We start from the raw sequence: 27064 nt of genomic DNA on the forward strand, positions 1-27064 counted from the left end.
CTCGCTGCCTAGAGAGCGGCTGAAGGAGGGGGAGTTAAACAGGGAGGATGGAAGCACAGCACTACAGAGATTCAGAACCCAAAAGGGAAGTCGGCCTCTTTAGAATTCTCCGTTATTGCCGGGGAGGCTTGGTCTCTGTCCAAGCTGCAGACCCCTTGTGTGACTAAAAGAGATAAAGCTGTGAGCCAAAGCTGTATATTTCATCTATCTTTACCTTTAAACATCTGCCTTCTTGCATTAGCTCAGGGTTTAAGCTGTAAGGAACACCGATCTTACGTCTGCCGTTACTTTATGAGGCGAGAGGACACGAGCAGAAAAGCCCGTAATGGTTCACGGCGTCGCACGACAAAGGCCTCAACGGTGTCCTCACACTGCATAAACCCACACACACACACGTTTAGCTACATTTAATTTATTCAAGAATGGCATTATGGGTAGCAGATGAGCGATATCCATTAGAGCCGTGTAGCTTTTGGGGTAGAACCTTAGATCTGCCAAATGTAACAAATAGGTCGTCTGTATCTGTACCCGAGCCACACACACACACACACACACACACACACACACACACACACACACACACACACCCACACGTTCTCAGGAACTTGAATGATCACCAGTGATATCCTGTCTTTCTGATAAAGGTGATTTCAATATCCCAACAACTCAAAAGGCGTCGCGTTCCCGCCGCCGCCCGCCCGTGTCACTGATGTAATAACTGTGATGAATGTGAACGCGGGCGCTGTGTCGGGTTTAAAGAAAAAAGGAAGAAAAAAAAAAACAGCTTTTACTTTTGTTTCCTCTTTAAATGGGAAAGGAATGTCAGCAAAGCTTTCCATTTCTACCGCAATTAGATGTCATATTTCATCGCGGATGGCTCGCCGTAGCTTCTATAAAACAACTCGGGCGCTCAGGAAGTTGATTTATTATCCAGATTGTGACGTGTTTATTTGGAGGGTGAGAGGAGACTCAAACACCTAAATTCCCCCTGTTGTTGATTTGAGGCATCATGACTGCTATAATACGGTCTGACTAACATATGATAGGAAACAAGCGGGCTATATTTAGCCTGTGTGTACGTTCTGTGCTGTATAGCTGCTTTACATGATGGTGTGTTTGCTCTCCACATTAAACACAGCGATAAGGCATCACCGCCCCCTTTGCTCCACCCCGAGTGGAAATACAGAAATACACATGCAGTGCTTAGCTGGTAAAATAATGGATGACTGTAATCTATTAGGTTATTAGAATGTAAATTGCCTGGGAAGAAATACTAGAGGCGAAATGATACATCTTAAGCAATAAACACTATGTTAAAATACAAAGGCAGAACATTGTTTAATGAGAGGAAACACAGAGATCTATCATCTTTGTGAAACACTGACATTAAAACTCTGCATCTCATTGAATGCGAAATTACATCGCCGCTGTTTTTCCGGCGCCAGGCCCGGGCGTACACACACGCACACACACACACACACACGCACGCACGCCACGCCGTCTGCTCGCCTCTGTTGTTTCGCCGCCGGTCTTCCTTCTTTTCGCTATCATTTAAGGCGTCGGCCGCACTCCAATTTAATCCTTTGATCTGTACATTACCACAATGTCTTGTCGAGTATCAAAGCCGGGCACTCTTGGCCCTCGTGTGTGTGTATGTGTGTGTGTGTGTGTTTCCTTTGTCTGAAGTATACACACACCATAGAGCAGCCAGGGAATCACATTTGGATGCTTTTGTGAAAATAAGTCAAACTAACTAGTGTGAATATATCATTTATTTATTAACTATGTAAGTATGGATTTGACCCTTAGCCCCGCCCCCCTCCTCCCCCCCGCCGTTCCCTTATGTCATTCTGCCATCACTCTGCTGAATCCCAGCAATTTGCTTTACAGCTCCAGAGTGTAAATGTTTAATTGAGCCTCTCATATTCTGAGCTGGGCAAGTACGTACAGCATGTGTGTGTGTGTGTGTGTGTGTGTGTGTGTGTACGGTGACGGTGTGTACGGGGCTCAAAGGTCTATGAGTGCTTGAAATATGATGGGTGAGAGACTGTGAAGGAGATCCAGTCAAGGTCTAACATGTGACCTCCCATCAACATCTTAAGTCACACCGGCTAATGCACTCCTCACACACACACACACACACACACACACAGACACACACACACACACACACACGCACACACACACACGCACACACACACACGCACACACACACACACACACACACACACACACACACACACACACTCGTCACCTGCTAATGCATACATGTGGACGCTTCATGTATTTACACTTATATATTATGCAGCAGTGGGTAATTGGTAGACGATTTTTCTCTGGAGCTACATTACAAATATAGCCCGGCGTCCAGCACGCTCACATCCACACGTGCACGTATATGTGCGCATACGTACCGTACACGCATGCGTGCACACACTCCCCCCCCCCCCCGCATATTTCCCTCTCCCTCGCTCGCTCCCTCTCTCCCACTCACACATACATATGAAATGCCCACTCCCCCTCAACATGAATAACACAAATGTATTCAGCTCAAGTCCTCTGAGCTGGAAAATAAGATCAGTCAGGAAGCCTTTGACCCTTGCCCATGGCTGCACGAGCATGTGACAGAGAAACAGAGAGAGGAGGAGAGACGAGCACTATAGCAGCATGTGTGTGTGTGTGTGTGTGTGTGTGTGTGTGTGTGTGTGTGCGCGCGTGTGAATAAGTGCTCATGTAAATGCGCCAGCCGCAAAGTGTTTCTGTTTGCAGATGTTTCTGTATGCACACACACATGCATTTCTGTGTGCGTGTGTGTGCACACTCATAAACTCTAAGAAGCCCGTGCTCACGCTTTGGGGGATTGGCAGTAGATCTATCAAAGTGCTGTAGTTAGTCGCAGTGTTAATATTCAGTGCACTCCAACACCTCAGCCAGCGAGGCTATTGGCCGGGCATTATTCATGGTCATCTCCCAAACTCATCAGCCGTGGCCTTGGTATGGCAGGAAGTACGCGCACACGCTCACTCACACACTCGCTCGCACACACACACACACACACACACACACACACACACAGTGGCTGCTCACCGACGTATTTTTTTCTGAGTTCATTAAAACATTTACTCATTTTGATTAGTCCTACAGAAGTAGGAATGAGGCTATAGCTTATTATAGTTGCCAGCTGCAGGCAATGGATGCCCTTTAAATGTACAGTTTAAGTCTTTCTTTCTTTTTCTTTCTTCAAGTAAGTAAGTGTGTACATGATCAGTTAACATTGCTGGATTTTCATCATTCTATTATTCATTACTGTACTGTATTATCATTCCGTATTAGGAGGTGGTAGTAGTGCTAACATGCATAATTATTGTTTTTTATTGTTCCCTGCTGCCCATTTAACCTCGGTTTTGTAGTACATTAGGTCATCGTGGCGGTGACTGCAGCTGAGAACACTCCTCTGATAATACAAAAGTGAAGAGGAAATTCGAGGAGAAAGTGCAAACAAGTTGATAATTACGTGCTAGAATTCTCAAATTGGCAGAAAAACCAATAAACTACAGGGCGTTTTGTGCTGGAGATGCTATTTTTACAATCTTATTTCCGAGCAGAGTTTTTTTCCAAACAGAGATGTTTCTCCCTCTGGTTTGTACCTGTTTTGTTTGTTTTTTAATAAACACCCAAACATTCCTGGCTTTCTTCCATTTTGAAAAACGTAAAAATAGAAAGCAGCGAGCCCCTGCGTGCGTGCGCCGCCGCCGCAATCAAAATGAAATCAAACGGACACACCGGATGTACACTCGGAGGCTTTTCCTGGACCCGACTGCACAGCGATGGAAATGAACACTTTATTGTGAATAGCCCTGTCTTTTCCGAGGCGTAATGGTGTACCGGTGGTCTGCTAATCTCGGGGAGGCAGACACAGCGTGCCCTCTCCTCCACCAGCCACAGGATATGAGATGAGCTGATCAGATTTCTATAATCAATTTAACAGAGCAGGAGGTATAAATCCTGTCCATTCGCTCGTTCTCCCTCTGCCTCCCCGCTCGCTCTTCATGTCTGTCTCCCCTCCTTTTGCCTCCCCTCTCCTCGGCCCCCTGCTTATAGTTGGATGAATTATTCAGCAGCCAATGTGGTGAAAGGTGGAGTAAACAAGTCTATTGCCTAATATCCCAAGAGGCTGCCAAAGAGAGACGAGCGAGGGCAGAGAGCTAGCAGAGATAGGGGGGAACGGCGCGGCGGAGAAGGAGGGCATCCGTGGAGTACGGACGTCCACAGTCTCTCCTCCTGGCCTGCAGTCATTTACACATAGATTGACTCGGAGGTTGCGCCAAAATGCCACAGCTGGCTCCTGGTGCTTCTCGGAGCTTTGCCTCTCTTGAGCCACGCATTGGCATGCATTAATAATAAAAAAATAAAAATACAAACACGCGGTGAAACACAACACTTGAGAGACGGGATGGGTGGGGCGGGGGGAGAGGAAGAGGAGTTCAGGGTCCTTGCTTTCCTCAGAGGAGCGAGTTTGTGAGAGAGAAAAACGAGGATAAAAGCGAGAGTATACTTCAGTGCTGCTGGATGATATGGAACGTGACTCTGTCCACTTCCTGGAATGCCACGCCGGATAACTGTATTAAGCTTTGGAGTGCGGGGAGAGAAGATTTTTTTATTCTTCGGCAGCGGCGGCGGTTACACGGGGGGGGGGACTACGGCGAAAGAACACACGACACATACAAATGAGGCGTACATGAGAGGACGCAGCTGGCGGGTTTACGTAACGGCCAAATGAAATCTCACACCGGAGTTCTACTCAGTGATTATGCAAGCACAACTGCTGATTGATGACTCACCCGAAATTCAATTATCACTCTGAACAGTTTTATCAGGAAAATTAGATTTGGATTTAAAAAGTGCGGCGTTAATTAAAGAGACAGAGGGTTTCTGTTCTGTTTGCTGTTGTATCTGTTTGCTTTTTTGATGCTGGATATTCATGAGGACGGCTTTACACTTTATACAACTTGATTAAAAAACCACCGCAGTTGTTGTAAGTTCAAGAGTTTACGGCTCTTAATCAAGAGAGTCGGCGCTGTTTGCAACCGTCCCGAGCTGTGGGTTGTGTGTTTTGGATATTGCACGTGTGTGTGTGTATGTGTGTGTGTGTGTGAGAGAGGGAATGAGAGGGAATTGTACTTACTGGCATGGTCTGGCTGCCGTGGAGGGCGCTGATTGCAGACTGGGCCTCAGTATGTGTAGAGAACTTGACAAAGGCGCAACCTGGAAGAGAACACACACACAGACGCACACACACACACACAATGACAGAGTTACATTTACAAATACAGTAAATCCATTAGAGCTTTTTGTTAATAAAGGTTGCTGAAGTCTATTTGACATCACTGATTCGCTGCACAGCAAGCTGCTCCACTCACGGCATTAGTGAGGCAGACAAGCAGGCAGAGGCTGCAGGCTAAAGATTGCACTGATGAAGCAGAAAAGCATGCTATTTAGCACCACATGCCTGTCTGTGCATATTAAACACTAGCCAAACTGGCTAAACTCACCAGTGTTAAACAGGAATACCGCTAAATTTCCCAATTTTTCAATTCATTATTCATAAATCAGGACGTTCTTGATCCATCTCTGCGAATATCAACCACTCTGCAAATATGAACCACGCTGCGTCACGTTTGTGGGTTCAGCAGCAGAGCTGTTGCAGGATAATTAACTAATCGTTTATATTTAAGTACTTGGTACCAGTTCAGAATCGGGGAAAACACACTGGATTTGTAATATATCATGAAACCATTTGGTCTTGGGGCGCAGGAGTCGGTTCTCACTAAACTCTGCTGCCTGGTTTGGTTTGTTGGCGAGGAGGAGGAGGAGAACACGTGGAACTCTCTGCTCCTCATTCAGACTCTACATCCAAACCAGGTCAGGCTTACATCACCAGACAGGCAGCGTAATAGGACGTGGCAGAGGAAACGTCTGCCATCGAGCTGAGCCATTGTCCTCCAAACCACAATGCTGACTTTGCACATCTCCCTCAAAAAAAAGAAAGAAGCCCTCACACAGTTGGATAATGCCCCCGGATGACCGATTAAAACTGAATATGATGTGTAAAACCAGCGACGTCGCCCTTTAAAGGAAATTCATACACAAAAAATTGCGTTGTCATACTACTCTGTCACAACAAAACCTATTTCCATACCTTGTCTTTAACTGTATGTCTTATAGGAGCAAAATAGAGCTTATGTGCTTCCCAACATACAGTACATTCAAACACACAACATACAAACAGGGACGGACCCCTGAACCCGGGACGACCTGGGACCTTCCTTGCTCACCTGTAATGACGCTACATTTCCCCTAATTTCATTTCATTTCCAGGTTTCACTTTGATTCTTATTAAATCTCTCAGACTTTATTCTCCTTATCATCTATCCTGCGTGACCCCGCCGCCCCGCCATTCTCCTCCGCTTAATGGGCTTTACCCCAGTGGACACCAGCCAATCAAGATGCCCATTCAGCTGTCAAAGCGCTGCACCTTCCTGAGATATGGAGCTCGGCGTGACCTGTACAAGGATTTCTGCTACAGCGGTACAACCTGTACGCTGGCAGACAGAAGTATATTGCAAGTCATGCATTGACTGCACTTCCATGAAAATAAACTGAACAGGGTTGTTAATGTGAAATAGAAACTGCGCGACAGCTATGGACCATAAAGTCCTCTGCTATCAAACAGGGTATTTCACTCAAACTTAATTAAACTGTTGCACATAATTCTGCGCTAAATGGATTTCCAGAATAATGAAGATCATGTGTAGCGAGATGGACAAAAGAGCAAAAATGGGATCTGTTATTTGCCGGAGCGTGGCAGACATATTCTGTTATTTGTTTCCATTCTTACTTGACAAAATAGAAGCGAAGAAAATCACAGCTGTACGGACGGCCATTAGGGGACAAAGATGGATATGATTGTGATGTTTGGGTCTAATGTTGTGAGTGATTCAGCAGAGAGAGAGGGCTCAGACACAACACAAATACTGCAGAGCGGCAAAGAGGAATGCAACTTGCCCCGGTTGCCCCCGTCCTCACAGTTGGGACACTGGAATTGTTTTGACATCTATCTTTGTCTCCTCCTCCAAAGCACTGCAGAGTCAGAATGTGCCGGCTTCAAAACCCCTCAGATATAATTCCACAACAATTTCCATAAGCACTGGCCGGGGAATAGGTTTTAGAGACATGAAAAACTGCCCGACCCTTTGCTCTTTGCTGCATGTCAGAGGGAATTGATGTCTCCAAAAGTTTTGTCTGTCTGTCGGAAAAAAAAAAAACGCCTGCACGCCGAGTTACAGTCGGGCGCTCGCAGTGCGTCTATAAGGGAACTGATGACTGATGACTGATGACAACGCATACTGATAAATATGCATTTGTTTCTTTAACCATCAAGAGCAGTTGATGTGATTACAGTTAAAACATGAGGCGTCCTGCTGTTCGTGGCTCAGAACTCGCTTGCGTGTATGAAATCCTCCGCGTTACACTTGGCGCCCCATAAACGGATATCATTCCCATTGTGATGGGAATGATATCCAATCTGCTCAGGCAACATACAGATGTGGTCTGGTTCTCAATGTGATCAGATCTCGCTCAACACAAACCATCTGCAGCTGCAGGGTAAATGCAGCTGGGATACATTTGCGCAGATAAAAAAAAAAAAAAGAAATCAACCCCTCGAGTTGAATGTACGTATAACCACACCCCAGCTCCTGATTGCTCTCATTGATAAAGTCATTCGGCATTGGGAGTTGTGACTTCAATGGGTACCTGCACCTGGAACGGTGACAGCCCACAATGCAATGCAAGTCCAGGAAGTCCAGGAAACATAAATGGATGCAGACATTTTAAAGAAACTTGTAAGTTCACTCACAAGCAACACACATTCCTTTTCCAATTATGAGAATCAGACATGTGTCATATATCATTTAAGATAGCAGTGTTAAGTGTAGTTGTTGTGTTGTGTCCTCGCTGTGACCCACGTCTGACACGTATGTCACATATATTTTGCATACCCCAGTAGACACACAGGCTGACACACACACACAGGCTGACACACAGACTGACACAGCCTGCCTCTTTGTCACTGACCTAAATAGCGGCGTTGGCATTGGTTCCTACCTTTGCTGTTCCCATCCGGACCTCTTAGGACCGTGCACTCCTCGATGACTCCATAGGGTTCGAAGAGACGATAGACATCCTCCTCAGTCTGCTGTTTGTTCAGCATCCCGACGAACAACTTCCTGTCTTCTGGAACAAAAACAGCACAAAGACAGAAAGGGTTGAATTGCAACTGCGTTCTTGGATGTCGATGATAGAAGAAGAGAACATAGGGATGGAGAGCGGAGCGTCGTCGGGATATTTGGAGAGCAACATTTTAAAAGAATCTTCTCACACAAACACGCACGTAATTTCACAGAGCAGCGTTAATGAGAGCGTCTGCGGTAGAGCGCCGCCACAGTTGTCTCGTTCATTTAGCTCCAGTTGGGCATGAGTCACGTTGCATTATCGCTTTGCCAAGCCTCATCATTTTAATCTGGGTGCACTCCCATATGGGCACATAAAGCCGCTGGGGGCAAGTGAGTGGTCAGGAGGCCGCAGGGAAGAGCAAAGGAGGGACTAATGAACAGGTTTCAACCACCCACACACACACACACACACACGGACACACACAAATACACACGCACGCACACACGGACACACACAAGCATAGACGCAACGCTTTGGTCCTTTAAAAGCACCAGGGGCTCCAGGCAGCTCGGCCTCCTACACACCAAACTATACAGGCTGCATGCGTACTCTCTCTCTCTCTCCCTCTCTCTCACTCTACCTCTCTCCCTCTCTCTATCCCTCTCTCCCCTTCCCCTCTATTCATCTCCCTCTTTTCTCTCTCTCTGCCTTTCTTTTTCTCTCGCTGATTCTACATTTTTCCCTCTTCATTCTTTCTCGCCCTCTTTCCCTCCCCCCCCCCCTCTTTATCTCTCTCTTACTCTACTAATTGCTGCTGATCCAGTGTTTTTTGTGTAGCCAGAGAAATATTTCAGCGTGCTCTTCAGTGAACAATGGCATGTCTCTGCTGCGAGCAACGCCGGCTGGGGGGACATGCCATGAATAACGCTGACTTTTCAATAGATAGCCTGTATGCTATTGAGTTCTGTTAAATGCTGTGGGATCTGATCTTTACCTTGACCTGACACACTGTGTTTACTGATGTACCCCGGCCTCTTATGATTAATGCTGCCGAGCTGCGTGTCTGCTGGCCACAAAAGCAGTAAAACCTTCCTTTTATATATATAGACTGTTTCCCCATCTCAGGCCCACGAAATCAAAGTGGAGAGACGCCGTGAGAGACAAGACGCCGCCGCTGCCAAGAGGTTGAGAGCGGCATAAATTGCTGCCAGAGATATTGCCGGCATCAGGGTGACCCGGGCGCCGACGACTCCTGCTGAGAATGTTGGCTGTCGCTGTCGTTCCCTGACCCGGACGGCGGCAGAAACCCCCGCATTCCCGCGGCAGGGCGTGCGAGTGTGAGCGCCCCGGCGCCGGAATTCAGCACTCATCACCGCCAATGATGCACCTTTAAAATAATCGGCCGTGTCAGAGCGTTGTCTAGGGAGGGGCGTCCCTGGTGCTGGCTCCTTATTGCAAGTGGCAGGATCAGAGGCTATGTATCAAAATGGAAGTGATGCAATGTGACATCTGTCAGGGTGGATTGGAGAGCATTTATCTGCAAAAAAGGAAAAGCCCTGAACTGGAAAATAAAAGGGCAAGATGGGTCCTTCCCCTTTTGCTGAGGGGAGAATATAAATTTCGAGGCTGGGCGGCGGTTGGTGGGCGGGGCGGCGGGGGGGGGAGGCGAGATAAGGAGAGGAGCGGGGTGCGGGGGAGGGGCGCAAATGCCATCAAACACCGTCAGAGAGAGCACTTCCCCTCCGCGCTTGCCTGCGTGGAGGGTGACGCACGTGCGCTCCACACAGAAACGCCGGGCCCCACCTCCTCGCGGCCGCCATGCGTCACATCCCAGCTCCAACCCTGCCGGCGCCCCCCCCACTCCCCGCCCCCTCCTCCAGCAGATGATGGGGGTCTGACAAGCTATGAATTAATGCATGCAGCTGACCTATATCAATTTCATATGAGCGGCGCTATGACAACCATACAGAGAGCGCAGCTCACATGTGGCACATCTTAAAATGCAATATTGCATCCACGCTTCAGCCCAAAGATTGTGAAATGAAATATTTATTGAAATCCAAGTATATCAGGATTGTGGGACGCTATATATCATATTGTTGTGTAATAGTGGTTTACAGGGGGGGCTACAAAAGAGCCGCTTACGAGCTCCAGTCACGTTCAGTCACTGCTGGCTTTCTAACTGCATTTCAGCTGAAATAGGAACAATGAGAACACACAGGCAGGACTCCATTGCTGTAGTATATAGGTGGGAGATGTACTCTTGGATTTACTACAGCAGCATTTAGCAGGAGTTCTTCATCTGCGTCTCAGGCAGAGGATGAGGCCGCGTGTTCTCTCGCGACGTGAGCGCGCTTCCAGAAAAACAAGCTAACAACGCATGAAAACAGATCATCTGTTCCGCCGTCTAGGATTCTGCTGTGGCTGCTCTGAACTAAAACGCCACCTTGGGAATTCAGGTCTTGTGTTCATCGCCAATAGAAACATTATCTCGTTTATCTACAACACTGCAGCTCAAGCGGCGTGCAAACAGACGACACGTAGCGCCGCAGAATAACTACGGGGCACCAATGTGAGGGGGTAAGAAGAGGAACAAAAGAGATGGACAAAGAAAGAAGAGAGAATACGCTCACACCACCTGACACAGACGATTACACATGACAAATCACCTGCTACGACCACACACACACGCACACACACACATAATGCTGGCACAATGAGCTGGATGTCCCACTGTTAACTGTCCTGTAACTACAGCGTATTGACTTGTTTCTCCGAGCAGCTATTCTTTGCGTTTCGCCCTCTGACTTGTGTTGCACGGAGCACAAAACAAATATGGAATCTGACATAACAAACCCACACATGGAGCTAACACGGAGAGAAAGGTTACAAAAACTACCCAGCGATCTATTTCTGTGCCGGAGCAGGAATTGTTTGCCAGACGTGCACGGCGGCGATCACAGGAATCGTCCCACACGAATGCAAACACTGGCTTGACCATAAGCTTTATAATTGCTCGTAAATGCTGTACGTTGCTGCTAAACGTTAAATACTCTTTGCTGTTAACTGCTTCTGTCGGCCAGTGGCACAGGTGATTACAAGCTGCAAGGCGTCAATAATACGCCCGCGCGCTTTATTGTTATTCTGCTGAACTGCCAGCCGCGGTACGAGCAGATTTAAGCTTCCAGGCGAAAACACACACATCACACACATCACACACTTTACCCAACATTTCATTTATTTCAATTCCATTTCATTCACATTATTTAATCGGGGTTTTTTTTCTGTATTTTCCCTGTCGACCTCCCTGTCCCGGCACATCTTCCAGGCCCCATGCTGTGAGACATTTCCTGCCCCTTTGTTCAGCCAGAGAGCTCCAGAAACATGGGCTCTTGCCTCTGGGGCCCAAAGTGAAACAGCATTCGGTTTGACTGAGGAAACCACTTTAAATATCAGCATTAGAATGGTATTTTGCATAATAAATATGAAATCATGTCAGGAATATGGCCTGTGAGCTGGAATCATAGCACCGCAGACTGCAGCTGACTGATCTTCATCTACTCACCTGTCTGACTTACAGAGTTTAATAAGAAATAAGCGCTTAGTGCACAGGAATCGCTTCTAAAATGATTCTCTGCTCTACGCTGTTTAGAACAAAATGTCACTACCTTAAAGGGATGCAGGGGTCTAATAACAGCCAGTGAGTTAACTGTGATAACGGCGCGGCATGCTGGCATCAAGACGCATTTACAGCTCGCTGTGGCGGCGTACTGTATGGAACATCATGGTGACGCACCGCTCCTGTCCCCAAATTCACCCCATCATGTTTAATTTACTCCGAGTTACCAAACAGATGCTTGTTTGGAATAAATGCATCGGAAATTAAACGGCAAAATAATGAAATGGCAGCGTGCCGTTTCATCATACACACCGAAGGTTACCGGGTCCATTTGGGCTGAGGAGCTTCTCGGTGTGAGCGCGTCGGCCTTGCGTGAAGTCGGTGAGTTACGGTGCCAAAGTGAAATTAAATCAGTAATATTTTATATCTCAATTCATCATGCTGTGGTCTTGCCATTACTGCACAGCCATGACAAACAATACCAGCGTACCTCCTCCCTGGTGCCTGAGCTCCAAACCCCTGCATGGAATCTGCTTTTGTGAAAGTAGTTACATAAAGTTCATTTCCACAGGAGGTTTTCAAGGCTGTCCTGTCCACACACAGCATGCATAAACTATCTGCAGCACCGTCCACCATGGTGCAGACTTATTACTATATGTTTCCTGATTACATTGCAGACCGGTGAAGATTTTGACAGTGAAACTTCTGTTGAATAGCAATGGGACAGAGTGGGAGTTTTGGAACAGCCACAGAAAGAAAGAAAAGAAGGGAGCCAGGGGATGTAGAGGGGTAGAGAGAGGATGTGTGTGTGTGTGTGTGTGTGTGTGTGTGAGAGAGAGAGAGAAAGGGGGAGAGAGAGAGAGAGAGAGAGAGAGAGAGAGAGAGAGAGAGAGAGAGAGAGAGAGAGAGAGAAAGATGTGCCCATACTGTAAGTTGCTGTGCATACAGTCCTGCAGCTCTTGATAAGGCAGGATGGATGAAAGAGGTGTACCATAGGAGTTGGTAAATCATTGTCAGGGGTTGGCTAGGGGAGGGGAAGAGAGAGCGAGAGAGAGAGAGAGAGCGAGAGGGAGAGAGAGAGAGAGAGAGAGAGAGATGGGAGGGGTGTGATTGGGGGTGATGGGGGGATGAGAGGAGAGGGGGGGAGCATACCAAATGCCCCAGGTGCTTTCTGATTCCACCCCCCTTCTCTCTCTCTCTCTCTCTCTCTCTCTCTCTCTCTCTTGGTTGTTGCAACAGTGAGGGAGCAGGGATGGAAGCGGGGCGAGAGATATTGTGACAGAGGGAGAGAGAGCGCGCTATAGAGAAAAAGCACTTGTCAGAAGGATGGGGAAGGTTGCTATGACAACTACTTATACAGCGGGCTGTCAGTCATGTTTCATTGGAGTTTGGAGAGCAGGGGAGGAATGAACGGAGGAGGGGAGCGCAGGGAGAGAGGGAGAGAGGGAGGGAGGGAGGGGCTCAGGGAAAAGGGTCATTTCTCCATCTGTCTGTTGAGCCCCAGTGTAAATTTGACTGTCAGGCTCGGAGATAAGGACAAATTATGAACAATATTAGCTGGCCGATAAAAGAGAACAATAATGAATGGATAAATATATTAAAACCAAATGAGATAGCATCCAGGCAGAAACTGGGGCCCTGAGAAGCCATCCAGGTTTTCTCATTTGGAAGGGAAGGAGATAAGAGCTGAAGAGGAAGCCGTGAGGAGGGGCGTCGGGGAAGGATCCACCATATTACAGCGTGCTACTGTAGCATATTTCCTTGTCAAAAGGGAGAAAGAAGAGAATCAAAATCACTTTGTAGTTGGAATACCAAACGTTGTGGCTCCCTCTCTCTCCTCCTTCACCAGCCTATTATGCCTCTCCAATAGGCGGCATGCCACACAATAACAGTGTCAGCATGTGTTCAAGCATAAAAAACACAGACAGAATGGAATGAAATTAATTAACCCTAAGAGATCACGGTGCTTAGCCAGTGGAATTTAATCCAATTTATTACATATAGAAATCTAACTAGGGTTGTGTTTGCATTAATGTGATATGTGCATGTGTGTGAGGGTGTGAGGGTGTGTTCCCCTAAATAGGCGCAAGCATGTTTATATGTGTGTGTGTGTGAGTGTGTATGCTGCTTCTCCATGCTTGTGTGTACTGTACAGGATCAGCGGTGGGAGTGGTGGAGAAGTCTGAGGCTTGGCAACGGCAGCGGGGTGAGAGAACTCTGCCAAATTAACTCCTGAATAATGAGCCTTTTATGTGCTGCGTTATCACCAGCGAGAGGACGGCCACATATTTTGTCATAATGCTGGAGCGGCTACAGACAGACAGAGCCCAGTTAGTAGGTTCCACTACGGCCCCCTTCAATGGGGAAGGAAATAGGGCTTGATAGAATAGTTTGTTTACCAATTACTAAAGTAAATTAGCGCTCCTGCGTGTTTGTGCTGCATCCGCGGCTGTCTTTTGAAGTTCCCCCCATGCTAACCCACAGAGTTGACAGCACAAACTGCAAGGCCTACCATGCACCGGCCCTAATGAGGGAGCTTATTAGCGCCGTGCCCCTCGCAACTTAGGGGAGGATGTTGCTTGGAAACAGCAGCGCGGAGAAAACAATGCAGTGGTTCTCAGTGAACGCCGCCCCCCAACCCCCCACAAAACTTGAACCCAGCGTCCTCTGTTGTGCAGTTTCAACACCAAAGCAACGCTATAATGTGAGCCAGAGGATTACAGACGCAGTACCCGCGCTTTCATCATATATGAATGTGAACTAAATGATCTTTAATGCCGCCTATAAAGCCCACAGCCGTGTTATGCATATATTCCTTCTATAATTCAGATCAGACGTTTCCCCCCCCTCTTTTAAAGTAGCTACAGGGACCAGCATCCCTAACATTCGCCCCGACGGTGATACAGGCTTGATTTGGTGTCATAGTTTCATCATTTCAGTGTCAAGGCTGCTCATTGGCGGCTCAGCTGGGATCTATAGAAGTCATCAGTAAAACTGCCATGGAGCAGGACTCGCAGGGCCTTGATAGCAATGTCGCAGGAGCGGCGCATCCCTCACTAAGCACTCCTCTGGGATGGATTAGGCCTCGCTCGCCGTTTCCACATCCCTCACACACACACACACACACACACACAAGCGGAAGTTACAGACACATTCATATAAAGACAAGTCGAGTCAATACGGCGTCTCCTATGTAGATACGGTATGTACACGCACACGTATGTGAACATTTGCTGTACATGAACGCACGCTGGGGCCTATAAAGCAAACACCGCCGCCGCACATAGCGTGGGAGGCTGCGGTTGGTAACTGTTGCATCAGAAGCCCTATAGCGTGTTAGTCAAGCCAAGGAGCTCAAGATCAAACTGTAGGGTGTTAGCGTGCACCAGCCACCCAGGAAGACATCTTTTGCATTCCAACCGTACACACTTCCTCCACACCAACCCAGTCGATTCCATCTCAGAGGGGATTTGCAGAGCAGTGATCATGAATTCTTTCTCCGGTGCCGGCGGCGAAGATGATGGATATCGCACGTGACATCTAAAAGACATCACCCACACATCTGTATGCGCGCGGCCACATGCGGCACACACACACACACACACACACACACACACTTACCAACATGGAAAACGCACAGGCAAACACACACAGGACCTCTTATATGTCACCAGATATTATTTAAAAGCTTTGCACTGATTTCATGCGCCTGTGTTTGTGTGTGTGTGTGATCTGATGGCGGCTGCGTTCTGTGGCGACGGGCGGAGGGATTTCCAGCCGCACCTTGGCCTCCTGAAAGCCTTGAACATGCAATTACCGCCTTCCTAACTGCTTCATGTAAAGCCTTTGTGCATGTTAAAAGCGTGTGTGTCATTGCGAGCGTTCCTTTCTCGCGGCGTTAAAGAGTCGAGCTCGAGGCCCGGCCCCCCTCGCCAACCCACCCCCCCCACCCAACGCGGTATAGCTGAGAGGAAAAGAATCGAGGGAGAAATTGCTTAAAATATTTTATCTTCACCATATACGTCTCAGCAAATTTACACTCGATATGATAACAAACGTGAAATATTACTCACAGCCTTGTGTCGACTTCAGTGCATTACGGCTGCGCTCATAAATCCTGAAACTGCTGTGCAACGTGTATATGTAGCCACCGTGTATAAACATTTACAATATGGCAGCGCTATTTATATTGTCTCCCTTCATAATGCCATCTGAAGGGCATTTTGGCATCCGTTATGATATGGATTTTTCCTCCCCCGTTTTTTTTTCCCTTTTCCATTTATTGCCATTCTTCTCCTCCATCCTGCCTGTGTCTATACAGTAGAATGGGCCTTTTACCTTTGGCAGTATTTAACACAGCACTCGCCTGTTTCTTAATTATTTTCTCATCGCTCCACTGACACTGATTCATGAGGGTAATGTTGGACACACCCCCTCGGCCAGCCCGCCTCAACCCACCCCACCTCCCTCCTCTCTCTCTCGCCCTCTCTCTGTCTCTCTCCTTCCTCTACACCAACGCCACAGTTTGCACATTCGCCCGGCTTCTTTCCTCTTTGTCTCCCCCTCTTCCGACTTCCACTTTTCCTTGCTTTTGTGTCCTTATCTCCTCTTTCTCTCACGCTACCTTGCGATGATCTTGGATGGCTAATGAGTTACCTTCATGGTTACTCATTAGCCTTCATGGTCGCTCTCAAGTAATTACCTTTTTTCCCCCCCTCACACGGAGGGACAAAATTGACTACAGCAAGAGGCAACAAACTTCATTACACACTGAGCCAAACTGAGCCCCACACCATATCCAGCCCCCCCTCCAACACGGTACAAGACCAATATCCTCACTCTCACCTCCTCTCTACTGCAATAATATAAGATACACACCTACGCTGGAGCGAACCCCATCATGGAAGAGAAGGTAGAACGCAGAGTCAAAGTCTGATATAATACCTACAGGTTATGGCGCCGCCTCGAAACAAAAGAAATATACGGCTAAGATGGGGATAGAGGGAAAATTCCTCATAACTGTGAAAGGATGGAGTGTGAGAGAAGGGGGGAGGGATGGGGGGAGGGAGGGAGGGAGGGAGGGGAGGGGGGAGCTTAGGAGTCAGGGAGCGAAGAGGCCGAGCCCGACTGTAGCTGCAGAGCGAGCGAGGATGTGGCAGAATACGGGGCTATCTCTCTGAAGCCTTGTCTGCACCGGCAACTGAGCTGGCAGTTGACTTTGCTGCACATGGACAAAAGAGGCTTATAGGCCACCCGGCATGTCAGCGCTCCCCAGCCAGAAGTGAGAGAGCTGCGGGCGAATATATAACATCTACCACCCGCCCCCACCCAGACCCCGGAGGAAGCCGAGTCAGATTTGCTCTATATAGTGTGACACAGGGGCAGCGGTTTCATTTTGGGTGTATTCCTTGATCCATATTCATTTTCTAATCTGAGGCAGCATTAGCGCCTGACTGTGCCCCGCCGCACCATGCTGTACAGCCCGGGTCCGACACCGAGCGGGACCCTCGGCGTGTTTTAAAACTGCAGTGCTCACATTTATGAGATAGAGAAATGCTGTATGAGGTGAAGCTGCAAATACATAAATAAATACATAAGCCTCTGAGCGCGTCTCTAACGTACTTTTATATCTGACCATTTCCATATTATTAACTCAGGCCCATTCTTGATATGAGGCGAAACTTTGCGATGTTTTACTTCTGGGTGCCGGCTGTGAGCTTTTTGTATGCAGGGCCTCTGTAGTGCTGATGTGACTGCAGGGGAGAGCCTAACCCTGTCAGTCACACTGACAGCCAAGCTGTCTTATCTGCTCTCCACTGGCAACGGTGCACTTTAATTAGGCTAGAAGGTCAATCAGCACGTTTGCAGAAGATGTGATTCTACTAAAACATTTCATAATCAGGGGTAGACGGAGGGCCTCAGGCAAATAGAAGTATGTGGCCCCTTACCTTCTCTTCTCACCCTGTCTTATCGCTGTTTTGTCTGAATAATCAGATCTGCTTGTGTCAGTTTTTTTTTTTCCCTCCTCCCAGAGCGCTGCACTGCTGAATTGATGCTCGGATGCAAAGGTTCTTTTACAATACATTGTGTATATCAGCTGGGAGAATGTAGAGAGAGCGAGAGATTCCCTGACACGAAATGCTGACTGGACCTGTGGTGGCATTTCTCTGAGTGTCGTCTTGTATTTTCAGTGTGAAAATGGAGGGGGGGGAGGTGGGGGAGAGCGGGGGGGGGGATGTTACAGGTTTGAGAGTAAGTACACTTTGTCAGCATCGCCATCACCACAAGGGAAATATTTGTTGTGATCATCATTAACAATAACTTTACTGCACAGAGCAACATCGTTTGTGCCAGCAGCCGCTTGTTCATTTGCAGGACTCTTCCTAGCAGAATAAACTGTAGACAGAGAAAATCTCCTTTGGGAGTTTGACATTTTGCTTCCTTCAGACTTCTTCCTTTCTTTTCTTTCACTCCAAGATAAATATTTAATTTTTGTTGTGGGAGCTGAAACTCTTCTGCCATATCAGATGAAACACTCAAGCCTCACGTGCGTCTGCGAATTAGGGCGTTCCAATTTCCGAATCACGCAGATTTGAACGTACGTGTTTGCGAAAATATGTAGATACTTGTTTGTGCGTGGGCCACACACACATTCATACACACACACACATACTGGAGGGATAGCCTGCAGTCTCCCTGCCTCTGCCGCCTTGACAGCCCCATTTGTTTTCATTTTAAGGATATTTCACTTGATATCTAATGAAATAACTATCTATATATTGAACAAAGCATCACTAGGTGAGGGTGGAATTGTTCATCAGATTGCAGTCACAGTCTGGCATTGCTATTTTACTTTGCCGTGTCGGATTTATTGGATTTGTATATTGTCATAACAAATCATCCGGTATTCTGATACGCACAGCGATGTATTGTAAAGCCCCACTGGTCTGCTGATTAAACCACTGAACCATGCCCATATCATACCTTTCAATTCTGCAGCATATAGATGGAATTTATATCTTCAAATGTGAATGCATGGATTTTTAGAACTTCTGTCGAGCTAATAACTAATAACATTAGAGCAGGAAAGTACAGACTTACTTCTCTAACAAACTTAGATGAAACTGTCAAATGGCCTTTTACTTTGGCCCTCTCTCCCCTCCCAGCTCTCTCTCTCTCTCCCTCTCTATCTCTCTTGCTCTTTCTTTCACTGACAAACCTTACATTAAGCATTTTAATTCCCCCTGACCTTTACTGATCTCGCCCAGGCAGATTTGCCCGTTGCTTAAGGCCAAAACAAAATGAAATTTGAATTTCAGCTCGGTATAATTTAAGACGATCCATTCTATTCAGGGAGTCTCGACTGTTTCAGAGTTGGGTGCTGCTAACCGAAATAGAGTTTCCGTGAGCAACCCGCCCTCCTCCCTCCCCCTCCTCCCCCCCCCCCCCTCTCTCTCTCCCTCTGTCTGGCTATCTAGTCCATGGAATTATGGGAGCTCATACACTGTAATGTCAGTGTGTGAGAGGGAGGAAGACATGGGAGAGCGAGCAAGCATAACATCCCTAATATTCACTTGCATGGAAGCATGAGCACATGTAGAGAGACACACACACACACACACACACACTCATACGCATGCACACAGGCACACACAGGCACACACAGCCACACACGGACGGACATTCTCTCTCTAGTACACGAAGCACCGCAGGGCTTTGTGTGCAAGGCTCAGAAATGCCATGTCAGCATGCACCACACGGAAGTTTGGAGGAGAGGTAAAAGCTAAATAGTGTAAAGAAAGGAGCATGTGATAAAAAATACATGCGGTGAAGGAGGCGACAGTGGCTCCCTGTGCACTGCTGTCTGCTAGGAAGCTCCTAAAGACCCTCTGCTCTTCCTCCTCTCCTTCTTCTGCACCTGACTGACATGTATTCAACCATACAAATCTCACTAAGTCTTCTCCTAAATGGATTTGTGGGCATCGTGAAAGTAAATAATAACAATAAAGAAGTCAGAACATAATGGCCTGGTGTCAGTTTTAAAATATTCTGAAGCCTCTCTAGAAATCCAATGCTAACAATGTGTAGGATAATGTCCATATGTGCTCTACACATGTGACTTGCTCACTAGCAGGGGTGTTAAAGATTAATGACTTATCGATTAATCACCATAATAATAATTCAATCATCTAGTAAATATATTCTGTATCTATTCGCTGCTCTGCTCAGTGAATGTGTGAGCGGGAAGGTTTCACGCTCAAGCACGATGTGATTGGTTGCTAGGCTGCACTGTTATCATGCCTCTACCTAGTTAAAGTACATCATCAATGTTTCATCTGGATTTTTCCGTTTCTGATTAGAATTTGCGATCGATAGTCTTTGCCTGATTGTCCTTGTGGCCTTGCTGATTTATCTGTCTGGATCTTAGTCTCGGCACAGTTAAAGATCAGAATAAATGGGTCAAAACTGATAAAACGATGATAATATAAAGTTTCAGTCCAGCTATAATATGAAAGCGACACCATCAGCGACCTGTGCAATAGAATGATCAACTGGTTATTGATTGTTTTATTGGTGCAAAGATTGGTTAAAGAAATGTTCTACGTGGTTGCTTACTTACTATCCAAACTTTGCCCTCACATATAAACCCGCTAAACAACAGAAAAGCCTTAAGCGCATCGATTCCTGCCGATTTCTGGGAGATTACATTTGAGCACCACTGAATTAGGAAAACGCTTAAATAAAAAAGTAACGCCATCAGCAACCAAATGGGAATTTTAAATCTTCTGGTATGGATGTCCTAAAAAAACCCCACAAGCAGACAGAAAATACCCACAAGCAAAGAGACGGCTTTGACAGAGCAACGCAAGACTGCAAAGGGTTTGACTCAGTCTGCACACATCACAACAGATGCTCTGAAAATCTGCTGCAACACATTTTCTGTGTATGGTGCAGGTAGATGGAAAAAACCTGCAGGCTGTCTATCTCTGGTCCAGCAGTAGTTGTAATCAAAGACGTGAGTTCTGGTCCACTCTCCACTCGAACCTTCAGAAGGATCAGTGAAAAAAAGAAGAAGAAAAAAACGCAGCTGAGGTGATGCAACGGCAGGCAAACACCAGCAATTAGACACCTGCTGAAAAGCTCTATTAATTTGTTCTAAGAACTTTTAAAGAGTCTCGTTCAGGCTTCCCGTGTAATTATAGATCACACGTGGTTCAAAAGGATGAAGGACAAACAAGTGAATGCCTGTGATATTTGTCCTACATTTCTCGGCGTGGAACACATCTTGTCCTTGGCGACGGTTGCTTGATGTCACGTTGATCTGTGAGAGTTTCGTCTCTGTTGTCGTTTTCGCTCTGCAACTACACGGAATCGCTAATCTGCAGGCGATGATCGTGTGTGTGTGTGGGTGGGCTTGTGTGTGGGTGGGGGTCTGAGGTCTTTACTTAAACGACCGTCACAAGTCAGAGACGTGTGGTGTCGGCATTGCAAATATCAATCGCCGCCTTCATCTTACCTCGGTATGTTGAGGGATTAAAATTAGTTTTGTTACTTCGTCATTTTAAAGGGCAGTTGCGTCGCCGCTGATTAGTAATTGTACACACTCGTCAATTAAGGGTCCCTGCAGAGTCAACAAGAGGACTGGAGTGAGCATGACACACACACACACACGGAGGCAAAGGAGTGAAAGGGGTCAGCTGGACAGTACAAAGGACCCAGACAGAAGCAGATGAAATGAAATTACTTCAATATTTCAAATTGAATGAAATCACATTTTCTAGTAGAGAGGAATGGCCTTACAGTAAATAAAAATGTGCTATCAAATATTTTTCTGCTGGCGCGTGGGGGCGGCTGTTTGTGGCAGAGGTTGTTATGGATGTTGTGAATTAGAATAATCAATGTGTGAGCCTTTGTGGAAAAGAGGCCAAGTGGAGGCCATCACATTGACCTCTCCACAGGTCTCTATTCCCATAGTTACTGTTGCTACGCTACCAGGTTCACTTCACAACTCTCGAAAATGGCCAAAGAGAGAAACGCCTGATTGAAACGCTGTCCAGGAGAGACATGCAGCATGAATAAATAATCGTTTTTATACCTTTAAAAACATGTTGGGTGAAGTGTGTTACTGATATTCACTCTGAGAACATTACTGCGCTTTCTCCAGTGGCCATTTTGCTCACAGAAGGTAAATACTTGGGACCCAAACTCTGAGTTTAGATTAATTCTACATTGACCAAGCACTCATAAAGAATTAATATCACCCTTTTCTAGTTAATCCGTCAGTGCATTGACATGTGTGAGAGACAAAACGCCAATTCAAACCTACATGACTCCACAAACACATATTGGGGAAACACAACTCATCTGGGAAAACATGAAAGCCTTCAGAGGGAAGCAAAGGGGAGAATGCTTTTGTCTACGAATATGAACATTTTAACAATAGCGTTTAAAGTTTTCCATTCATGTCACAAAGCAAAAGTTGCCTCATATCGGTGCGATCCTGCCCGTAGGTGCCCAGGGCCCGACTGGTGCGTCCTGCCACCAGCTAGTTCATTAAAATAATTGCATTCACCTTGCATCCCAGGTGGGAACCAGCCTTTGATTAGATGTTTAGAATGAAAAGAAGCCCGTTTAGCCCTATGGAGGCCGCTCCTATAAAAGGCCTGTAGCATTCCAAACTCTCATCCACTAATGAGTCATCCCCAATCTCCCCTCTCCCCCTCCCCCCCCCCCCTCCCTTTAAGGCAATACTCCACGCAGAACCTTCAGAGTATGACACAATCGCCCTCTGTAGGCTTGTAAGGTGGCTCTAAAAAGTTTGTGGCTTTCTCGCCGGTGGGAAACAGCAGCTTTGTTCAACCACATTTTTATCAATTCAAATGGATTCCAATGGGAAACTGCTCTCCCACTATCCATCTGTATGCTCAATTATGGTACTAACAATTGTCATTTTGCTAATATATCACTGAATGCAATGCCTCCCTGCGGTGCGTTGTTACCCTCCTGGAGTTAGATAGTCCAAGGAAAGAAGTAGAGTAATTAGCTTTTATGTCGGTGAATCGGTTATTGTTTGAAATATACTGAGCAAGAGGATACGCAGAGACGAAGCTATATCCGTTAACAATAACGCTTAAAACTGCTGTCAAGACACGCTGGGAAACATTTTATTCAGTTGGTATCTGGATAGGGAAAATGTTCTCTGAGCCATTTTGAGGCCAATGCAGTGTATCCAGCGTCTGTTCCAGTTCTCATTCCTTGAATCCTGGTCACATCCCTCCATGTTCTACCAACACCTGACGAGCTGGAAGCCAGGTTTAGGTGTAGTTACACCTGGGAGAGATGGGAAACGTGCAGCGCTGTGGCACTCGAGGGCCCACGATTGAGAACCGCTGATCTTGCAGCTCCGGGGAACCTTCCCAGGGTCTAATGCGGAAGGGTTTTGGGGAGAATCATTGGGAAAAAGCCCACTGCACATCTGAGCACACCTTAGCTGGTGCTGAATACTTAGCGATGAGGCACATAAAGCAGAGACAGAGTGCAAAGTTGTCCTTAACTTAAAGTTGTACTCAGTGTTGCTGAACATAAGAGCGTGCGGTGCCTTTGCCTTGTTCCAGAAGCAGCCCAGCCTGGGTTTCACTTGGCTACCTTCGCTTGGATGAAGCCTATAGGGTCCAGATAAAAGGTGAGGCTTGTGTGTAAATACAGATCCAGGCTTCTCCAAATGTAAAATATCCAAAGTTCTGTGTGTTAAAGCGAACCCCAACGTGCACAGAGGGAGGGCGGGCGGGCGAGAGAGAGGAGAGAGACTTTTATGAATGCAAAGCAGTGGGGTTTAAAACCACAGGGGTGAATATAACATTTTGCTTGGGAGGACAGCATTATTAGTGCAGCTAAAGACAGAGCAGTCTGTTTACTGTCCTGATGCTGCTCTCCCCTTTGGTTTCCATGTCTGCCGATGGCGGAATATATTGCAGCAGGGTAAAATAAAAACATAAATGCTGAGGAAAAGTAATAAGAGAGTTTTTCTACAAATTCCAATTCAATTTCCTCTCACTGACCCGCAGTAACAAGAGAAATCAATGCGGCTGCAAGTAAAAGATTCTAAATCATACGATGGCAGTAGCCTCCTTTCCCCCCTAGAAAAACCAAAGACCATCTCGGCTTGGGAAGATAAATCGCTCAGTATTAAAACACTGTCTGCAGAAGTGGGCATTAACCCGCACACATGCACTCCTGCTCCAAAGTTTTCCCTCGCAGAAATGGCATTAGAACATCACGGCTTTGTGTTTGACCTCCATGTTTTCCCTCTGAATTCCCTTTCGGAGCTGCGACCTGCTAATGCAACGTACGGACAAACAGGGCTGTGGGTTTCTTTCTATTTCCTGTCACACCCTGCAATCACGTTTGTGTTATCTGAGAGTGGAGAAAAAAGGAAACAAAGTAAGAGATCTCGCTCCCCCTCCCCGCCTTAGGCTAAAGCCATCCATCACCGCTGTTGTCAACACAACTATCTGGCCTGTAGGATCTTAGTGCGTACACTCTCCCCCGCGCCTAAATTAAATCCTTGATCAGGGGTGTTACCTGGGATTAATACAGGTGCCTCCATTGAACACGGCCAGGCTGAGACGAGGAATTCAACTCGAGAATTACACTCACACACCTTCTTCTGCAGAGATCAAAGCCATGAGCAGAATGGGGGAAAGAGATGGAGAGACTGTGTTGCTGCTGGAGTGCTGTTTCCATGGCAGCCTGTGATGGAGGCCCTGCCCTTTGAGCCCATTAGACTATCACCTATGGTCTTCAGCTGGAGAGCAGGTCGTCACCGACATCGCTTCCTATCTGCTTAGGAATAAAACAATAGAGCGACCGGATTTTGCGGTGCGGCGGGAGAAGAATCCCCATAATGCATCGATTTCACCGACGCTCATTCGTTTGTGTGACGGCCAAGCGTAAGATTGTAATTCCTACATTAATTGACGAACGTACCGTGTGTGCTACCTCCAACGAGAGCAGCAGTAAAGCGGCAACAGCCCGGATCATTTTACTCCACAGAATAAGAGATGATTCAGCCAGATCTTCCTCTCAGTGCTGACGCAGCCTAAACATTCAGGGTCCTCCAAAGACCGCGTTTGTTGACCAAATACATCATAATGACCCCAGAAGCCTGTGTCATTGCAAAGACGCCTCCCAATAGGGCTGATATGGGACGACACATCCATTTGTATACTTTGAAACTCTCGGTATAGCCACAAAAGTGTAGGAGTTCAGTAATGATGTACTGACTCGCAATCTGCTGACCAAAAAACAACAAAGGCTCGAAGATCGACTAAGTCTGGTTGAAATCAGGACCAACTTGGAGAAATCTTACAATAAATGGAATCATCTATTGGACAAACTATTGCGACACATCTGAACCAAACATCACTGTAAACTTCAGGCATCGTGTAAGTTGCAGGTTTGTCTGGTATTTTTGCATCATCCGTGTCTGTAAAAGCTAGAAAGCAGGAGGGAAGAGGCTCAGTCTGACTTTGGAGTCCTCTGGAGATCCCACCTTCATAGGCTGTGTCCTCCTTAAGAATTGGGCCAATAACATACTGGCCTAAACTCAGAGAACCCACGATGAAAACACTCACGTCTCCAGAGCTGTTATAGTTTAGAAGTGTATGATGAGGAATTGGTCACTGTGCCATTATGTGTGACCTCTGACCCCGACTATAAAGGTCCAGACTGTACAAAACAGCTTTTGGTTCAGGGGGCAAAATACGGAATGAGTCTCCTCCTCCCATTCATCTTCAAACGTTTCTTTCAAGTATTTGTCTATGTTGTAGAGAAAGACGCTTGCAAAAGTACGTCTCCGAGAAAATGGACGACAGGCTGCAGGGTGGGCCGGGGTGAGGTGGGGGTGGGGGTAGGGGTGGAGATGTGGGCTGGTGACTCACTGGCCACGGAACAGGAAAAAAAGGCCAAATACCTGCTGGAGCGTGAAAGTCTGAAATTTTTCTTTCCCTCTTTCCTCTCGGAGCAAAAGAAAGCTTTCAAGGTCCAGAGATTGTGAAATGTTATTTTTCATTTCTCCACCCTTTTTTTGAAGCACAAGGGGACTTGAAAAGCCGTAGTTACAGCAGTTTAGTAACCGTCCTATTTCTGAATTGAGGTCGTTTCACATGTTGTGTGTCGCGTCGACCCCCAGGGATTCTCTGCACTGTGGTGTGTGTGCGAGTCCTGCCATGTCTACTGGCTGGGTGAAATCGTGGAAAGCTTTTTTCACAACTTCCTGTCACGTTTCCTTCCCTTTACCAGCCCATAGCTTACACTGGAACCACGTAGAGTTAGTATCTCACGCTGCTTGACGTGTGATTTGTTCTCATGTGAATAAATCCTCCGTCGCACCATTCTCTCTCTCTCTGCCTCTCAACCGCTCCCTTTCTCTCTCTCTGCCTCTCTCTCTCCCTCCCCCTCCTCTCCCTCCCTCTGTCCCTCTCCCTCTCCCGTCTCTCTCTCCCTCTATCTCTCCCCCTCCCTCTCTCTCTCCCCCTCTCTCCCTCTCCTCTGTAACTTCAGCGCCGCATTGATATTCAAGATGTCGTTCCTCCATGTATGAGAGAGAGAAAAACTCTCCCCAATTTTTATCTTTTTCATATGCGTCTATATCTTTCCCATTTCTGTGCTCCAGTATGTTGTGTGGTTTGTTTGGTAATTTCTAAGCTCTGAGTCGTGTAATCAGTGCTTGGGCTGCTAGATACCTTATCTGCTGTGACAAATAACTGTTGAGCGGCAACAACAACAGCAGATTGTCATGCAGAACAGAGCCTTATAATGCAGCAGCCATACAAGCAGCAAAATGAAATAGCTGTGAAGAGGCAGATGTTATAAAGCACTCACTTAATTTGCTCCACAACAGTTTTCCTCCATCATATTAGAGCTGTTAAGCAGGACCGAGGGTTGCACTGAGATCTTATGTCTCCCCCATTTAAAACTAATCTTTCTCATCAGAAGAGCCTCCCAAGACGATTGTCTTCCTTCATCACTGGATGAACAATAAACCTCTGGTGCTCCAGATATCCTTGATAGCCATCTTAAAAAAACGCCACTGGGATTACTCCTGTCAGCAGTGTGAAGTGTACATTATGGTAATGCAACCATCAGAAAAAATATTACATTTCTTGATTTTAACTTAACCTCCTTCCCCACCTCACCCATCTTCAGCTC

General features: G+C 46.8%; 1 protein-coding gene across 50 annotated transcripts in view; it reads right to left on the bottom strand.

The window, feature by feature from the left end:
• celf5a (cugbp, Elav-like family member 5a) overlaps window positions 1–27064 on the bottom strand; it is a 168797-nt gene that overhangs the window by 23872 nt on the left and 117861 nt on the right. For 15 of the 50 annotated variants that reach the window (XM_076152911.1, XM_076152885.1, XM_076152905.1 and 12 more), the window contains exons 4-5: window positions 8167–8295; window positions 5186–5265 (exon numbers count right to left, since the gene is read on the bottom strand). In XM_076152911.1, the coding sequence (XP_076009026.1) occupies window positions 5186–5265; window positions 8167–8295 (209 nt within the window). Of the gene's footprint in view, window positions 1–626; window positions 632–5185; window positions 5266–8166; window positions 8296–23220; window positions 23245–27064 lie in introns of all 50 variants that reach the window. The other 35 variants (XM_076152875.1, XM_076152899.1, XM_076152874.1 and 32 more) reach the window with 4 other exon arrangements.

This window comes from Genypterus blacodes, unplaced genomic scaffold, assembly GCF_046128005.1.
Source record: "Genypterus blacodes isolate CSIRO-AG114 ecotype Tasmania unplaced genomic scaffold, CSIRO-AGI_Gbla_v1 ptg000058l_1, whole genome shotgun sequence".
Lineage (NCBI taxonomy): Eukaryota > Metazoa > Chordata > Actinopteri > Ophidiiformes > Ophidiidae > Genypterus > Genypterus blacodes.